We start from the raw sequence: 19336 nt of genomic DNA on the forward strand, positions 1-19336 counted from the left end.
ACCAGCCGTGCCCAAGTTGTAGAGGGTGCTGACTGCAGGGATCCACTCCATCACTCTGAACACGCGCTCCTCATTTTGGTTGATGCACGTCCCCCGGAGGCCGCGTCGCAGCCGTCGAGCAGAGGCGCCGGTGGATGAAAGCTCTGCGTAACACTGACGGATCCAACAGTCGGTGGCTTGCGAGGGTAGGATGCGACTGCCTTTCTTGAACACCGCCTGATATCGTCCGGGGAGCCCACCGCTTGTGACCCCGGCGGTATCCATAGCCTTCTCCAGCCCGCTGTGAGCATCCTGGACAACGACTCCAAGCAGCATGGTTCCATTAACCCTGGTCCAACCGTCGCAATTTTGCATCGGCTTCGCTCGTCATAAAACCTTTCCCACCGGGGCCAGCTGCTGAACGTTAAACAGAACGGGACAGACCCAGAAGCTCCTGTGGGAACTTGGAAGAGAAAGGGTCATCAAGACCGCTGGCTGACAGCAGCTCCCCACAGCTTATATTCCTCACACTGGAGAGATGTGGAATCGAGCCTTGTAGCTTCGCTTTGAGGAGAGATACCATACGTTTGGCTGAATTTAGGCGCTTCTCTGCAGGTCTAAGAGTTGATTCAGAATCTGGCTCTTCTGCAACGGGGAGACCAAATTGTGGCTGCGTTGGTGGATCTATTCGGCCCGTCCCGCCTGCTCTAAGAATTCCACGCGGAGAAGGCTGCACCTTGCACAGTGCTTGTTCATTGAGCAGAAGCAGGACTACAATCAGCCACTTCGACTTGGAGGTCATCATTCCGCTGTTATACTAAAGTACACAAACAGAACATATGCAGTCAACTTCCTGTCAAATACTCCACAGCAGATCCGGGACCAAGTTATTTGGACTATGCTATTAGGAAAACAAACAAAAAAAAAAAAACTAGCACAAATATAGTTGTAGGACAATAATGCAATTACCAGTCGTCCTAAAAAGTTCAAGCATATTGTGTTTTCAAACGCAACCTACCTCAGTTAATAGAAGCAGAATCCGCACAGTGACTGGACTAAGACTGAGAAGACTGCCGATTGTAGGATTCTTCTGTGTCCCCTCCACGGGTTTGCCTAAAATTCCAAGCAATCTCTTCCCAAGCCGCCAATGAGAATCCCCATCCTTTACCGGACATCCCACAGCCCTCCTCCTTCGGCCTCATCTGTCTTTTCAGCTCGCTCTTCTCTTTGCTCACAAAGGAGATGAGGTCTGGAATATTGATTCACGTGGGGAAAAGTCCATGTGTTGCAAAGGCAGTTTTGTTTGTTTGCCTCGCTTGCCTCTCATCCCCCTCACCAGGTTTTGTTTTTGACCCAAATACTTGAAAGCACTCTCCCCTCATGCCGCCAACTAATTTATCTCCCACAGGATGAAAGGGAAGTGTGGCAAATGGAGGCTAAGTGGGGTGAAGGTCCTCAAATTGGATGCACTCCCTCATGTCTCTGTCTGTGTGTGTGTGTGTGTGTGTGTGTGTGTGTGGTGTGTGTGTGTGTGTGTGTGTGTGTGTGTGTGTGTGTGTGGGTGAGAGAAACCTTCATGGTCAATGCACAGAAACACATTATTTATATGTCAACACATTTTTGGTATTTGCAATCATAAGAAAACAGTCATATAGCATGTGTCAATCAAATACACTTTATTGACAGTGATTAAAGTACCATTCGTTGCAAATAGCCTGACCACACACTCTTAAAAAAAAAAAAAATCAATTCAAAACATCAATACTATCATTAATCCACAGCAACCATAATTACAGTACTGTACACCGTTCCCTTAAGAGAGTTACTTGAATGTCATCGGAAGCAGATTGTCATGAAAACAAAATGAATTTTGATGGTGACAAAATTTGAAATGCTTGTAGTAGCCGTATCGAGCTGGCTAGGGAAGATGCAGGTACTTAAGAAATACGATTTGGCAAATGATAGACAAATTACATCGATTATATAGATCATATAGAATATGCGGCTGGCAAGCTGCACATTTGCAGTCCTACATGTAAATAAACACCCTCGAACCGCTGCCTCTAATTGTTCAAAAGGCCTGGCTGTTCCCGTTCTTATCAGTCTTAAATTTGCTTTAGCAGAAATGAACTTGCCAAATGAATGTAGTTTGACAAATGTTGCTTCCTCGCAAGATGAACAGAGAGCACGTCTTGCATTTTGCCTACGATTGAGACTCTTGAAAAGCAATCATGTACAAAAACTGGTTATGTTCGCGCGCGCACACACACACACACACACACACACACACACACACACACACACACACACACACACACACACACACACACACACACAGGAATTTAAGTGAATAGCTTGTGTACTTTGGGACGAAACAACGTTTTGTTGGTACGGTTCCTAAAGGCATTTGAATAGGTACCCACGCACGTTTAATTTCAGTGAGAAAAATAGCTAAGTAAGCGGCTAGGGTGTTTTTTCGTTTGTTTGTTTGTTTTTTTTTAGAAAAATACATAACAAATGACATTTATTTTTCATTTCAAAGAAAAACAGTGTCTGCCACATCACAATATTAAAGAATGAGTATCTTCGGTTTGACAGTTGAAGTTGCACAAGTTACAAAGGAAAAAAAAATGTGTCGACCACATTATTTTAAAGATTAATAACACTGCAGGAAAAAAAAAAAACATGAGAAACGCTCACAAAGTCAACCATCGGCAAGGCCGGGGGCTCATCATTGGAAGTATTGAAGTCATTCACCATAAACCCTCGCCGCAAATTCACGTGTGCGGCCGACACATGCCAACTAACCCACTGCGGGCGAACCAACGGAGATGCGACACGTGCTGAGTGCAAGTTAGTCTCTTTTCAACAAGTAGTGCAACCCAAAAGCATTTGACATGGCTGGTTTAGTCGAGGCCTTCTTTTCTTTGGAAGAATGGGCCAGTGGAAAGATTTGTTTAACCTCCAGAGACGGATCAACATCCTGAAAGTGTGCAGTCGAGCGAGAACGTTCCGTTTTCTTCATCTGATCAGACAAACAGACGTTCGGAGGGTGTCCAGCAACGTGTGGTTGTGGACGGAAGCTTGAGAGAATTTAGCGAGCAAAGTGCAACTTTGGGGTTTGTTATAATACGCTTCATCAATTTTTTGATCAATAAAACGTGTCTGTGTGATGAACTTTTTTTTCTTCGCCGTTTGAAGTGTGTTTACTGTTTCTAAAAGTGCCCTAAATTGTCTGTTACCCATTCAAGAAGACAAGTTTGCTTTTGGGACAAGGGATAGTGAAATTAACTAGACAGAGTTGAAAGAAAAACTGGAGAGGTGGGGCAGGGTTGTGTTCCACACTCATGTTTGTTTGCAGCCTGTTGTGTTCAACACAATTATCCGACTCCAGTATGTTATGTGGCTATGTGGCTGCCCACAAAATTGTGGCAAATTGCATTGGCGGGTTCGATGCAAAAGGCAACTAAATGTCGGATGTTGTTATTGCTTGATGCACTACTTTTGCGGGATAATCTGCACCTAAAACGTCTGATAAAAAATAAATAAATAAAAAAAGTGAAGCACTTCCAACAACGTGAATGCTACAGAAAGATGGAATTAGCCACGTTTCGCTTAAATTACCTTTAAAAATGTTAGCAATCGATGATAATCTATGTGAGGACACCGATGTTTCTCACGATAATGATCAGCGACTTTACAACGCAGGAAACTGATCATTATCAATCCGCAACACTTCATATCAGTCTTCAAATGAGCACACTTCAACGACATTCCTAGGAAATCCCTATTTCCCATCGCTAGTGAGCCATCTTTACAACAGGCCCGCAGGCTGATCACTCTTGGGGGCGACACGTTGCTGACGCCCGGTATAAACCTACACCGCAGTGCGGTGGAAAGTGCTTGGAAACTGGGAAAGCTTCCATTCTCTGCTGGTGGTCCGCACCGCTTCTATATTCAGTCCAAAATCAGTCATCCGTTTCATTTTTTTTTTTTTTTTTTTGCTTCCGGTGTGTGCATTTAAAAGTGTAACTTTAGCTTTGCTTTATTTTGGTTCCATTTCGCCCCCGGCATGTTGTCTACTTGGACGTATCGCAGTCATACCGATCATCCGGCATTTAAGGGTGGTTAGATTGTGTCCAGATTCTTTTGTTCAGGAAAACATGTTCAAAGGCCCAGCCCTCAAGCGGAACTATTTGAGATCTTAATGGAGTAAGGGTCATGCATGATGATCTGTGCGAACAATGGTGGGTCATTCTTTCTATGTGACACTTGCTGCAGCTAACGCAACGGTTTGTTTGCTTAGTTCAAGGCATTGGAACAGTGACGCAAACAAATGCAAGCATGACCAGGGTTTGTTATCCTAAGAAAAATTTTGAACAATGGCACAATTCTAGCTGGTGTATGCGTGGATAGAAAAGGTGCTTTTATACAATTCAAAAAGAATGCAGCTGATTTAGTCCGCACTGACATGACTTGACAAACTAGAAAGAAAAAAAAAATGTTGACAATGGTGCTGATGTTTGACTATAGTTTCACAGTTGAGGTTATTTATGATGTGTGTCATTAAAACGTGAGCCAACAGATTCTTCATTCGTGATCCGATTGTTTCTCATACCCAATTGGTCCTACCGTTGTTTGCCCGCTGGAGGCGGGTCATCCGGACTCTTGTCACCATTTACACCTTCTTTTTGTTCCTTTTCCTGAGAATCAGCTTTGTTCTCTTTGTTAGCAACAACAGGAGCAGCAGCAGCAGCAGCAGCAGCAGCATCATCATCCTTGGAGTTTGAGCGCACGGAGGTGTAGCCGAGCGGGGTAGGGGGCTGGTAACGGTATTTGTAGCCAAAGGCACGTAGGTGATAGGTGTAGTACTCCAACAAATACATGTTGCTCTCGTGCACATAGTGGAAGGACACAGACAGGTCTGAACAGCAGTTTGGACCCTGGGGAGGAAGAATTACAATAGTGTGGTTACGCGACAGTTAAGACTCATAAAAAATAAACGAATAAATAAATTGAAAATGTTGACAGTAACACACATTTCAAAACTATTCACACAGGTCACCTTTCACCCTGCAAATCTTTACATTGTCATGAGGAGAAATTCAGTGACCATTTTAGCTATAAATGTATTTGTCTTTGCTTATCGAAAAACGTTTATTATTAGTATGAGTGGTAGTCCCCATTATTCATTTCCCCCACTTTTTCGACAGCTATACTTCTAACGTTGTGCATCCTGATCCTACCCCCTTTCAAAAATCTATATCAAAAATAGCATTGTGGATGATGTCAAAAGTTATTTTTGAATATGACGTAGGCTGCTATGAATTGAATGGTGGTCCACTAATGGCCCCTGGGCTGCAGTTTGGACAACCCTGCCCTAAACAGATGACTCAAAATTCCATAGTGGCGGTTGGCAAATGTTTGCCAGTTTTGCACATCCCGGTCTGATGGTACATTGTTCACACTTTACGTAAAGCCTCTCTGTACTTGTGCGTCATGTCCTAAAAATTATTTCTGTTGCGGGTGCTTGTTCCTGCAATTCTAGTTTTGGCTCAACCTATTGGACCAAAAAAGATGTCACCGATTGATAAGGGACGCCGAGGATGCTGGCAGCCTGGCTGGTCGCCTCTTGTGGTTTTGCGCATGGAACATTCTGAGCTAGTTTGTGTATGGCCCTCATTTTTATTGCACTTCGCTCAGAGTTGCCATTTTTGCCTGGAGTCCACGTAGGCTAATCCGACAGCGGCCTCATACAAAGGCACACATTAAAAGAAAGGGAAAAAGAAAACAGACGGGCAGTTGTCAATGCTTGACAACTGTGTCGTTGACTAGCAGATAAAATATTCACAAAAATGTAACACTAATATCACTGTGTGACCCAAAAGTACGTGCACTGGAAAAGATTGCCCTCCCCCTGACCTTGGCTGAAACCCCATTAGGTTGAGACGTCTTTGGAAGAAGCGAGATCAGGGTTGACCAACCAGTCAGAGACTAAGAGGCAATTTTTTTACTGCGCTATTGCAAAGAGCTACACACACACACACACACACACACACACACACACACACACACACACACACACAAACGCACACACATACGAACATAAATACAACCTTAAGACACAAACACACAAATCCCCCCCACCCCACCTTCCATTTCCTCCTCCCACCGCTCGCAGTCAACTTGGGACCAGTCTGCTGGCTCTTGGTTGATTGCGAGCGACGTATTGGGCACCCATGCCCTAAAAACAGAGGTAATTCTCTGACTAGCTTAGCACTTAGCGCCGTTGTCTGCGCAAGAGCGGTGATTCAGTCATCTGATTGGTCGCCCTCTATGTCAATCAAGTAACGGGATTGATGACAGGCTGACGTAGTACGTTCTGTGCATTAAGCACCGTTGTTTGAATGGCAGCGCCATCACCGAGGCTTTTTCAACAATTGTCGTGTGAAAGCCCGGGAATCGCATTGAACCAGCCAAAGCATGCTGCTCGCGAGCCACGGGTTGGCCACGCTTGAGCGAGATCCTCTCAGTCACTTTGGAAAAAGGAGCTTTAGGACACAACATCAGGGAACTTTTGCTCATTGGATTTGATGACCGCGCACTCATGTTACTAATCTACAAATAAAGTCCAAGTGAAGCAAGCCCCCGTCTTGAGAACGTCTCTCCTGTTCAATGAGCTGAGGGAACCAAACATGTGCCTTGGCTCGCTAAAAGTTGGAGAAGCATTCTCACTGGACTCAGGCGACTCATGTCAAGTAATTCTGTATGTTACTTGCCATTGAGATGGGGTAGTAGCAGTAGCTCCAATACCAGAAGCTCTTGGGGAACTCGGCGGTGAGATGCTGCTCGGGGATGAAGGGATGAAATGTCTCCCGTTGGGAAGTGTCTCGGGAGTCTCCTGCCAGCACCCCAACTTTCTCCAGGCACTGGCCCAAAGCAAGATCCTCCACTGAGCTGGTGTGAGTGCACACTTTGTTCTGAAATCCTTCAACAAAGCGTCGCAGGGCCTCTCGACTCAGCACGTAACCCGCACCGCCGCTCATATAGCCTTGCTTGATGTAGGGCTTGAATCTTCGACCAAAATAAACGGGCTCATCCTTGGTGTGGTTAGCAAGCACCCACCGAAGGTTGTCCACGACGACGTAAGTGTCGTCATCTGCTTTGAGGAACCAGTCGGCTTCGTTGCTGTAATGCTCGTGGACGTAATGTAAGGCCCGGATGGTTTTCCAGTAAAGCTGATCACGGCCTTCTTTTGTATCCATACCCACAGCCGGGAAGTCGGGATTGCTTACGGAGCTCACAAAGACGATCACATTGCAGTGCCGACTCCACGTGTCCTTCACATGGCGAGCCTTCGTCTGCAGGTTGGTAGGTGTAGTCATTACCCAGCAAAGAATGCGTACTTTTTTGTACAGTTCATCTGCCATTCGGCTATCCTCATCTGAAAAAAATAGAAAAATAAAAATTGAAGTCAAAACCTTACAAGCTGCAAGGTATAAAAAAGTGACATATGCTCTTCATTTCTTCATTGTCTTGACAAAAAAAAAAAAAAAAAAAATCTGACAAAACTCTTGCTGATTCAAGAGACAGATGATCAAAGTTATTCCTATTTGCTAAATGCCAGCATGAGAGGAGCACATCAATCTTGTCTTCCCTCTTATATATGTTTTTTAAATTATTTTAACTGATTTATTTACCAGGTTTGTTTACCTTTCGAATGTAGTCGGACAAAAAAAAATCTCCGTTCAAGTCCTTTTCCTCAAGCCATGACCACTTGAACGTGTTCCTAACACTTGCGTCTATTCCACATATGTGTAGGAGACTGGACTGTCTCAAAATTGTTGGATTGGATTGGATAAACTTTATTGTCAAATGTACTGTATGTGTAACATACACCACAGATGATTATGTTATTTATTCCTTTGTTGTGTGTTCACAACCCTGCCGATCACTAGAATTTATTTTGTGATTTCCTAGCTTGAATTTCTGTTCTGGTGGATTATTTTCGATTTTCTTCGTGTCATTCAAGTTAGCGGTAATTGACGTTTTTCGAGTAAAACGACAGAAGAGAAGGCAGGAGACGGAGAAGGACGTTTCTGTATTGGGTGAGACTGAAAAGCATAAATAAAGTATCAGTTTTAAAAACCAACATCACAGCTCTCCTTTTTCGGAGCTGCAACATATGTCAGGTTGCCTGTCTACCTGGTGTTACTGTGGAGGGTGTTACTGTTGTATCGACGCCACTCGAGCGAAGCTCGCTTCAGCAGTTGATCGTCCGCTGCTCTCTGCTGTGCGTGCATCAGCGTTAACATGTACGCACGCACGCGTCTTTTGGTTTCAACCAATCAGCGCCGACGTAACCGACGTCACATATCAAAAAGCTTTGAACTACGACAACAGCTAAACAAAGCGAGCCGAGACGACACGACGCTCGAGGTCGGACGGACATGTTTTTCTGCTGTGTGTTTCCCTTTTTGTCCAAATATATATATTTTTTTACGACAACAACTGTCTTGTCCACGGCGTCTTTCATTCGTTCCACTGGGGTTTAGCAAGTGTGGTTATAAAGAGACGAAAATCTCTTTACTGTGACTAGTGTTAGTGCCTCCACATGGCTACGCTTGTGACATCAAAACAACGAACTCAAACGCGTGTTCGTTCAACGTTGTCAACTAATATCTGGATTCATTTTAGGCAATTTTTCCTCAATTTTCAGGAGGAATTTTCATGAAAATTTAAAAATCTGGAATTCCACGAAAATCCGGAGGACTTTCATCTCTGCGAATCGCTACTCAAGCGAACAGAGCAGATATACACACACATGCAGACAAAGGTATGTATGCCTTGATCTCAGCTGGGCCTCGAGACTGACTTGTCGAAAAACCCCTGGAGTTTGAACCAGAGTTTTGAACCACTGTTCTAAAGTAAATGCACTCTTCCTTGAGTATATTTTTGGCAATTCTACCCACCTTTGCTTACTGCTGATGTGGGGAGGCACACTTACCAGAATGATGAGGGTGTTTGAGATTGAAAAGGGCAGATCTCTCTTTCTTCCATCTCTTTTCTTCTTCTTCCTCTTCTTCATGCCGCTGGTGGTCATTGTGTTCAACCAGTTTGTGGATCGGTTGCACAGAGAAATTCTGACTGATGCCCACTTGCCGTAGATAGAGGTAGAGCACGAGGAACCCCACCATGAAACCCATACAGAATGAAATTCTGCACCCCGGGGACTTCATGCTGAGCCAGGTGTGTCGCCGTCAGCCAAGCGCTTGAGGGAAAACCACATAAGTCAGCGGAAGGCCTCGAAAAACTTACACGCGACGTCAGAGGGGGGTTGTCACTTCCCAGTTCTGAAAGGTGTGGTTTATTGAACTTACTAGGCACACGTAGCGTAGACACCATAGCAACTGTTTCCTTCACGGCCACGAAATATCTCCACGACGCGGATGAGGGAAAGACCATTACACCCCAGGTTGCAGGAGTGGTTGTTTCTTCGCTTTGCTAGTCATGTTAAACATGTCACTCCGCAGTAACAACGAGAGGAAGGAGTACGAGCGAATTATCGCCAACAAATCACACGCAGGGATTTAGCAGGACCACGAGTACGGCTGAACATTTTGCTCGAAAGCCTAACTATCGGTGTTAGCTAAGCAGCTACCATTTAAGGCGGCAGAAGTTCACCCAAACGTGGCAGTCTGGCGGAGTAGATGTTTGTCAAGCGCCTCAGCTCGGTGTCATGCTACGCCAATGTTCGGCTGTGAAAATAATCCGAGGAGAAACAAGAGAAGACACTTTTAGCTGCTGAAAACAAGAAGCGGTCAGGGAAAAGGTTTCCGCTTAATACGTGACGTCACGTGGACACGCCCCCTTCGGACATCGTTCGGGCTCTTCTCCTGTTTCACGTTATTCGGCACAAAAATACGTTTTCTAAACAAAACAAAGCAACGTTGAAACTGTATCGACGGAGAGACATAAAAACGACATATCTTTTTTTCCATCGCAAAATTGCATCCATGCACGCGTATCTTGCCCGCGCGTTCCGTTATGTTCATTGTCCCATCCCTACTATACCTAGACGTGCATTATAGTGTATTGCAAGTCTCTTTGTAACACACTGAAGAACGCAATTACGACTTTTTAAATACACGAGGAAACGGTCAGATCTTACCTTCAAAAATAAAAAGACTTTTATTTTCTTTGAATAAAAACAAAAAGAAAAGGATTTTGAGGTAGACATGTACTTTGTTCACAGTGCAACATTAAACAGTGCAAAGTCTTAAAAGTGCTCCAATCCAATTTGCTGAGCCCTCTTTTCAGGTTAGACTTGAGGACTTCTACATCAAAGAGCCCTCAGAGCTGGAATCGGACCCTACATCTTTGCACCGTGCTGCGAACTACCGTGCCGCCAACTGCAGACTACCGAGCACTCAGTGCGTTCGCGTCTCGTGATAGATTTTTTTCAAGGATAACGATTGGCTCAACAGTTGATAAGACGAGATAGGATGACCAAAGGAGACTTGACAAAATCATCTAATTTTCGTCTCGTCTCTGTTTGTGAACTCTCAACAGATTTTTAGCGCAGTCTTCATTTAGTGAACTACATTTTAGTCTCATCTTCATTAGTCCACGAAAATGCATACTGATGTAGTCTCAGTTTATTGTTTATTATTGGGGTTTCAAGTCTTTCTTTCACTATTCGTTAACGAAATTAACACTAGTTTGGGGAAATGGACGTTTACAGTGACCCCCGAGTCTAAAAACATCACTGTTACTGACTCACTGTTTCCCTCGAAATACTAAAGCCAGAAAGTTGCAATTTGAAGGGACTTCAGTTTTATGTCAAGTCTGTGATTTCCTATTTTTCCACAAAATTAAACAACTGAATGACCATCATCTGCGACTGGTGATTCCGTAATTTAGCATTAAATGTCATCAACACTGTATCACCATATGATCCTTGATTAAACAAACAACAAAAACATCGACTGGCACATTTAACACCAGCAAAAAGGTGGTTGAGCACCATTCGGGGTCTATCAGTCCACACGCCCCCTGTCTAGTAATGATCGCAAACAGTCGAGGTTTGCGTTTCACACGTCAAATTAGCTGTCAATAACACAGACAAAATAATACAACATTAAAAGCTGAGTGAAGTCGACCGGACTTCCGTGCTGCTTTTATTTTGAAGACTTTCATATAAAGCAGCTCAGGTGGACCTCATATTTATTTCTTCTGGCACCTGAAGCCAAGAGGTGCAATACAGATCCATGAATGCTACCAAAATGTACACACATTTCCGGTCTTCTTTCAGGGAGCAGGAAGGCAGTCTATTATTGACTCCTATTTGAAGACACTGATTCGCATCAAGATTGCACTCATTACTCAGCTTGAAGCTACCACTAGGGTTTGTGCTCACCCACAACATAAAGAGAAAACAAACAACTAAATTACCCAAAAACTATTATACAGGTCGAGCCATAATTATACACAAGACCACAAATCCAGCCCTTAAAATACACCTCAAAAATGGGTAAAAACATTTTCTTTTGGTAATCTTTCAAAGTTGATTTAAGGCTATTGGAGCCTGTTCTTCCTTGTTGACTTTTAACCAAAAAGGCTTCTTCAGTTTTAGATCTTAAGTCAAATATAGTTGTTGTTGTTTTTTTTTTTTGCCAAGGGTAGCTGCAGAATGACATTCAGTGCACCAGTTGTCAGAAACAAAGAAACCTTTTGGATTAAATGTGAAACATTTCTAACGAGTCTCGGTGCCTCGATTCAACTTTTGTAGATTACCAAAACCTGGATGACTGAGCATCTACACAAATTTTTTTTTTTTTTGGTACATTATATTTCATGGGCAGTGTAGCATCACTTGGTTTCAGTTATTAAAGAAAAATGGAATTTAAATAACTTATTGACAGAACAAAAATCAAATCACTTACATTTTCTAACCCAAAGGATGCCCTTTGGTGGCATTTGTCCCCAAAAATCCTAAAGTGCCGCAGCAAGTGTAATGTACACGTGTGTTCACAGACAGTTTCATCCCTTGTGTCATATTATACAGTTGAAGATAAATGACCTGTGCAAACACTGAGGTGCGGCGTAACAAACCACTGGGGACCTCAGTGAATGGCAACATGAGCGACAAGTGACTACCATGCAAAATAGGCAGCACCGCTGACTTAAATATTCATAAAAAGGTTGGCATTGTCCATTTCCTTTTTTTTTTGTAGCCATCTATGTAGAGAAGGGAAAATGCCGAACTCATTCAAGTAGAGCTGACAGTGATTCTGTCAAATAACATCAACCTATGTGCCCGCTATGCACTGCTGACCCCAGACAAGCTTCCCAAAGGTGCAAACACGTCAGGTCATGCAACCCGCTGGCTTTAATAGCAAGAGATGAATCCTTGTGACAATTGGGGGCTGCGCTTGAAAGTCTCCCCGCATCGCTGATCACCACCAAAGTACACCTTCGCGATGGCCGCACTGCAGCTCACAAATCCACATCGTCCGAGTCCGAGTTGCTGGAAGACTGGGATTCCTCTTGGCCCTCGCCCCACACAAACCTGTAGTTGTCTTCCAACTCCTGCTGTCGCTTTTGCTCTTTATGAACTTCCTCTGTGCCTCCCGTCTTGTAAAACAATAAAAAAACAACTAAGTGTTATAGGTTTCATGTTGAATTAATGTCTAAGGGCTAATGTGATTAGGGGTGAAAAGGCACACAAGCAAATCTGCGTCCATTCAAGGTCACGTCGGGGGTAAAATCAACAGAGTGAAGCCTATAAAATATTTTACCAGCAGGTTTATGAGGAGTTCTCGAAATGATTTTGTGTCTTCCTCGGTCAGCCACTGATCACCTGCCTCGTCTGTATTCTTTCGTGTCAAGATCTTCACCTCGATTTTACCTAGAGAAGAAAACAGGATGGGTGGTGGGGTGTGTCCTATTCAATTCAAGCGCTCCCTCAACAAAAAGTACCCGGCATGCAAACAAACAGGCCTAGAATAAAACTATGATGAGGGATGGATGACTGCCAGAGCACACACACATGGATAACTTTCATTTCAAGCCACTGTCGGGAGAGAAAGCTTCCTGGTTTAAAGTCCAACTAATGCAACAATTTCTCGGTCTGATGTCTGATCGCCCGTTTCACCAATTATCAACCCAATTTATAATTTAAAGGAAAAAGGAAAGTCATATGACCGATTCACTTTTATGATACCCAAAGTAGGTTGAGGAAGCAAAAAGATTAGAGACAGAAGAAAGGGGGGGAAACATGTTTACGAGTATGTTAGCACTCCCCATTCATACCTTCGGCCTTCAGTCCTGCTTTCTCTAGCTGTTCTTTAACCACGTCCTTTATGTGCTGCCACTGGGGATCTCCTTTGCCCAACTCCTGTACTTTGAACTCCCCATCGGAGCTGCTGCCTGTCCTATACTTAGTTATTTTGATCTTAACATGGTCATCGGCATCTTGGTCTGGGGTGACGAGACAAAAGAGGCACAGACAACTGGCTGTCAGAGACAATAATCCTCACGTAATACAGAAAGCGCGAGAGGGCATTCTAGAATTAAAGCGGTGCTCACACATACCGATAATTCGGCCGGTTAAAGTCAGGAAAGGACTGGTTGTCGGCATGTCGCTCAAAGTATATCCTGAGAATTTACCCAGAGGCATGTCGAGTAATTTATTTTTTTTGCCTCTAGAATTTGCTCAGAAATTGGTCACACAAACTTGGTTTAACATTGACACTAAATCCTGATGTGTAGTCAACAGAGTTCTTTCAAGCCACAGATTCTGTATTTGCGACGTGAGATGGAACAAGAGCCAATTGGGAAGTGACATGATGCTTAAGTTGTTGCCGGACACAAAAACAGAGAAGCAAAACCTGTCCCAGGAGTTATTTTCTACTATAAAAATGACAGGAGTTGCAATCGCAACGTAGTTACGAGACACACTTGAGGTTTACATCGCAGCTTCTATTTTTGGGGGAGATTTTCCACAGTCTGTCCGCCCCGTGGCACCGACCTGCTGCCCCACAGGTCAGTCTTGGTGCGATGACAGAAATCAGGTTTCGGGGAAGAGATTCATGATTGTTGGTGGGGATATTGTTGTGTCGAGTTGGTTATCGAGTGCAAAACATTGTGTCATTAAGTGTGCACATTATTTGCTCTGTCTTTGTGGAAAACAATGTGAAAAATGTTGTATTTCTGACTTTTAGTTTTCAGGAAACGCATTGACAAATATTGGAAATCTACTGAAGATGTAATTTGTCAAAATAGCTATTGCACTAAAATGGTGAAAATTACATTTCTTAAATAAATAAATAAGGCATTTTTGCATGTATACCTAGACTTTAGCGAGACCCTTTCTAAACGCACGCACGCACGCAATAATTTTTGCATCGTTCTATTTGGAGTTTTGCCCATCTTAAAAATTGGTTAAGATGTCAAGGATCAGTGTGTGTGTAAGCCGCTTAACATGAGCTATTTTGTCTCTGCATCAAATCCATGTGTGTGCCTATTCTGGGATGGAATGTTACAAACACATCTGACGGTCATATGGGAAGACGGCGACAAAGATGGAGACGGGGAAACAAGAGCGACGTAGTATGCCAGGTCAGGTTACCGGGTTGCTTTGGCGCTAAACTGGGGCTGCCCCGGGTCGGGTCGTTGGCTTTTTGAGCTCCTGCAGGTGGCTTCTCGTGGTCCTGCTCGTGCTCGTCTTTCTCCTCCAAATGATCGAAAAGCTTATCGAGCGTGGTCTCCAGTGCCTGCGTCGCCTGAGTGCGATCAAACTCCCCTTTCAGCCCTTCTGTCTCCAATTCTTGCTGTGCCTACAAAAATGAAGAAGTCAAAGTCAGTCCTCTGTGTGGTGACCCGCATGCTTAAAGAATTTAAACAGAGTTGGAATTAAAGTGCACATGGGAATCCCGTAGTTTCCTGTGCACTTGCGTTTTCATTTTCATTTGGATTTTGTCTGTTACCTCATTAATGATGTTGTCAAACTCTTTTCGCATGGTTTCCTGTATCTCATCAGCCTTATCAGCCGGCACAGAGATGTCTGCCATTTCATCCTTGAATTCCTGAAGTAGCCGTTCATCTTCATCATCCTCTCTGTCGTCTTTGCCGCGCCTCACGGATCCCCTTTCCCCCGCTTGCTCCTTTGCTCGGTTTTGCGCTTTCTACATAGAAACAAATGCCGCACAAAAATGGAATTTACAGGTGCGGGCAAAGGCAGATGCCATGCTGTTGTGTACAAAAGCACCAACCTTTCTGTTACTCTCCTTGAGATGCTGGACAAATTTCATCAGGTCTGATGGATCAGTGATGATTTTAAAGTTGAAATTTTCAGCTGAAACAGATTCCACCAATGTGGAAAAATTGTTATGCTTTGCTAATCAGCGCAGCTTCTCCAAGCAGTTCAATACAAACATTAAATCAATGGTTGCAATATTGCGCAAGCAGTGAGATATAAAATGTACCTTCATTTCCATCATCTAGGACTTCATTGTCTGTAAGTGAGTTCAAGCCGTCATCAGCTGCCTGCCGAAAGAACAAACAGTTCACAGGAATACGGTCAATCTACGCCCTCTAGTGGTAAACTAACGTTCATTGCGCTTGTTTTCATTAGGCCAAAGTGTGCACCCCAGTCTTGTCACAAGCCAATCCCAGAGCAACCATTTTCGATCACATTCACACTCAAGGACAGTTTAGAGTCTTCAGTGAAAGCAACGGATATTTTTGGAGAGCTGGAGGAAGCAGGAGTACCCAGAAATATAAAAAAAACCACGCCGGAGCGTTGGTTCATACCCAGAACGTCAGGACTCTCAGCAACAATGTGGCGAGATTGGACAAAAATGCCAGTGTGTCAAAATGCTGAGTCAGGTTCGAAAGGCTACTTTAACCTGAGTACAACGCATCACATATTTTGAACATTGGATGATGGCGCAGAAGGTTTTTTCCCTTTTTTTTTTTTTTTCAAATTCCACATAGATGGCAGGCAATTGTCACATTACAACTGAAAGGCAGACATGAACCTCATCATTAGCTCACTATGCTGCCGCAAAATTACTCTTGCAGGAAAATTAACAGTACAGGCAAATATTTTATCTCTACTGGGACACATGACATAATTGCATGTTTTCATGACATCATGTAAAATTGGACAACAAAATGTGTACCTCACTCTCCTCATGAGAAGAGCTTGTTTTTGAACTTGTTGGTTTTGCAATTCCTTCCCAGAACTGAGTATCCTCTGGGTCTTCTGACCCTGCACTGTCAGACCCGTCAGCAATATCTGTGCATGGAGAACAAACAAATTTAAAGAGATAAAAAAACAACAACAACAATCGCATGACAGGTCATTAGCTCTTGGATGGATCGAGATGGACCTTTTTGGTCTGACTGGTCCCGGCCATCATTGGGATCTGGTGAGGTTTCTTCCGCAGTTCCTTCCACCGGCACCTCCTCGTTACCAGCCAACATCTCATCAAGACTCCTCAGCTCCTCTGAGATTTGTTCCACTTTACGCTTTGTGTCCGCTGGGAAATTTAAAAAAAAAAAAAGGAAAAAGAAAGAAAAGGAGGTGTCAACAGCACAAAAGATAGCCTTTTGAAACTGAGTGCAACTCATTCCAGAAAACATTCCACACAGCTATGTACAAATAAAACGAGAATATAGTTAACGAAAGCATTACAATTGGTCATCATTTTGATTGTTATTTTTAGTAATAGTTCAGGGCCTTCGTTGTAAAGGTAAGCCGCAACAGTGTGATGATTTTGAAGATGACTGGCAACTCACAGACTTGCGCCTTGACATAGTCCATGTACTGTTGTGCGCTTAGCGCTGGCTGGCATATGATCCCCTGGGGCTTGGCAGTGGACGGAGGTCGCAGTAAGGGATGCTGGCAGGTGCGACTCGTATGAATGGTCACCACGTAGCGGCATGACTGAGGCTCGTCCACTCGCGCGATGTAGTCACCCGAACCGTCTTCGCATACAAACTGAGTGTCGGAGAAATCCGGAAGACGGAGTTAGAGAAAACCCACAAAATCCCAAAGAGAACATGCAAGGGCCATGTGGGAGGGTCTGAAGCCAAAAAGTTCAAATTCGGGAACTCTCAGCTGTAAGGCAGACTTGCCCACCACTTATCCGCCATGGTACTGGCAAATTAAATTAAATAGCCAAATTGAGTAAACGAGAAAAAAAAGCTTTAAAAAAATAAATAAAATACAGTGTGACTTTTGTGTGACGTGGTCTTCATTCATTTAACAAAAAATAAATAAAAAACATACTGTGGTTGGAGTTTGCAGTCCGAAAATAAAAAAGTCTCACCCGGACTTCGGCCTCCCTGGGATTCCCATTGATGTCACACTTGGAGCCGTTTACATAAGTCTGACTGTGGAAACGTTTCAGTCTGTGCTGTTTGGAGGCCTGTAACATAATCACAATATATTCCAATGCATGGTTTTACAAGTAACTGCTGTGGATTTTCATTAGTCAGGAAGTCACATTTAAGGATAATGATTACCTTTGCGGTTTCATTACTCCAGTCAAATTCAGACTCATAGTAGCCCAGGAAGAGGACGTCCCCTTTGATTTCTGAGTCTGAGATGTAACAAACATTTCAGGAAAAGCCTTGAGAAAACAATGCGTGAAGCTATCTCTTACCTTCGAGGTGGTACTGTTTGATATGCTGACCATGGCAGAACTCATATGTCCACCAATCTTTTGTCTGAGGGAAAAACAAAAAGAGTAAATTCACTTCAACAAACCTAACAGCTCTTTTCTCTTTATGTATTTAATATAATAATTTTTTTGTTTCAGTAAGTGTCAAATTTAAGAAAATGTATTCCATTGATTCAATGAGCAATGAATTGAAAGTGAAGGAAACAAAATTTAAAAAACAGTCTATTAAATAAGATAGCTATCATTTGTTGTCTTGTTATTTTTTTTTAATGATTACATGACAGTACATAGTCCAAAGGAACATAACTAGAGATGAACACGCAAGCAAGATAATGACTTGTTGGAAAATAGCTGCAAAATGTGTGCGTGGTAAAAACATAATCAGACATTGTACTTGCTAGTGAGCAGTACTGCAATAGGGCAGATGATGGGATGAAAGAGTTAATCCAAAGTATGGAAACCGAGTGCATGATAATTCTGTTTTTGACATTTCATACTGTGCAAGGGTCACTTTTGAGTTTTGCTATAATAATGACCCTTTTGCTTTTTCCTTTTCTCAAGGGGTGGCACATGGGCCAAGCAAGAGTGCATTTAACGATAAGTCATAATTTTAGTCATTAAAGCACCAATCGCAAATAATTAAAATGGTGCCTCCCAACTGCTCATTATCCTCCAAATATCAAGTAGCCTGCCAACAAGAAAAAAGCCGCAGATACAAACAATAGTTTTGTTAACAGCTCAGCCTTGGTGGAGGTCCACGCCCCACTGAGTGACATTTACTGTCGTAACATATGGCCAATAAAACAACAACTCGAATGTTGGTGTTGAACTTTCAGCCAAGTTTAATTTTAGGAAGCTGTTGTCCTTCATATCACACTTCTATCAACACTTTAAGATCTATTTCTGAGCATTATAGGACAGTGTGCACCAACCAACACTAGACAGGGAGGCTCTCGCATGGGGCTGAGTAGATCAAGGATGTCCGGCCCGGTGTACCCTTGTGAGTCTGGATCTGACACGGGGTCCTGGTGAAAGCGGACCGCCTGAGCTGGAAGTCGACACTCATACACTTGCTTGTACTTGCTGGACACCATCATGACCTCATCTGTGTTGGTCTAAGGGGAAGCAGTGACACAACTTTACATTTCTCCGTGTGGCATTTGGTTTACAAGTTAATTTAGTTGTTGGTTGAAAGTTCTGTCGTGACAGCTGTCAAGTGGCGTCTGCGTTTTGAAGCACGTTATCTTAAAAACAGCTACTGGCAAAACACAATATAAGCACGACAATGGAAATAAACATAAGCATGTGTTTGTTAAGCTTCTGTTGCCTACAGGTCATGTTTGCGAAAACACAATCGTTATCGAAACCTCGCTTTAGCTAACCATTAGCTCTGTGTAAATCATCTCACTTACCTGCCCCATTATGACAGGATCGGGAAGAATCTGAATCTCATATTTCATCTCATTCAGTTCTTCTAAGTTTAGGAAAGCCGAGACATAAACTGGCCACAGTAATAAGAAAACGTATAGCCTATTTCGCCACCGTACTTGGTGAGCAGCCATGATTAACACGCAGCCCCACCCACTTCTTCCTTTTCCTCCTCCTCCTCTTCTTCGTCTATTTGTTTGTCTTCTTCTACCCCACAGTCACTGGTTGGTTCACGT

General features: G+C 43.4%; 2 protein-coding genes across 4 annotated transcripts; both read right to left on the reverse strand.

Annotated features, from left to right (window-relative positions):
• Nucleotides 1-1634: 1634 nt before the first annotated feature.
• On the reverse strand, nt 1635-9809 carry c1galt1lb (core 1 synthase, glycoprotein-N-acetylgalactosamine 3-beta-galactosyltransferase 1, like b). The gene is made up of 4 exons (XM_019880999.1): nt 9360-9809; nt 8987-9250; nt 6759-7423; nt 1635-4922 (listed from the first exon to the last, which is right to left on the reverse strand). The coding sequence occupies exons 2-4, from the start codon at nt 9216-9218 to the stop codon at nt 4608-4610; spliced, it is 1212 nt and encodes a 403-aa protein (XP_019736558.1). The 5' UTR covers nt 9219-9250; nt 9360-9809; the 3' UTR covers nt 1635-4607.
• A 1775-nt stretch (nt 9810-11584) lies between these two features.
• On the reverse strand, nt 11585-19282 carry os9 (OS9 endoplasmic reticulum lectin). 3 transcript variants are annotated; one of them, XM_019880997.1, is made up of 15 exons: nt 19085-19281; nt 18605-18787; nt 17655-17718; nt 17515-17591; nt 17319-17417; nt 16786-16987; nt 16377-16526; nt 16167-16282; nt 15468-15528; nt 15255-15337; nt 14970-15167; nt 14612-14819; nt 13294-13461; nt 12780-12889; nt 11585-12615 (listed from the first exon to the last, which is right to left on the reverse strand). In XM_019880997.1, the coding sequence occupies exons 1-15, from the start codon at nt 19232-19234 to the stop codon at nt 12478-12480; spliced, it is 2007 nt and encodes a 668-aa protein (XP_019736556.1). In that variant the 5' UTR covers nt 19235-19281; the 3' UTR covers nt 11585-12477. The 3 variants fall into 3 exon arrangements, with proteins under 3 accessions (XP_019736556.1, XP_019736555.1, XP_019736557.1); XM_019880996.1 differs by having other exon boundaries at nt 15468-15531; XM_019880998.1 differs by lacking the exon at nt 13294-13461 and having other exon boundaries at nt 15468-15531; nt 19085-19282.
• Between the last annotated feature and the right edge of the window lie 54 nt (nt 19283-19336).

The sequence above is a fragment of the Hippocampus comes genome, unplaced genomic scaffold, assembly GCF_001891065.2.
Source record: "Hippocampus comes isolate QL1 unplaced genomic scaffold, H_comes_QL1_v1.1 scaffold68, whole genome shotgun sequence".
Lineage (NCBI taxonomy): Eukaryota > Metazoa > Chordata > Actinopteri > Syngnathiformes > Syngnathidae > Hippocampus > Hippocampus comes.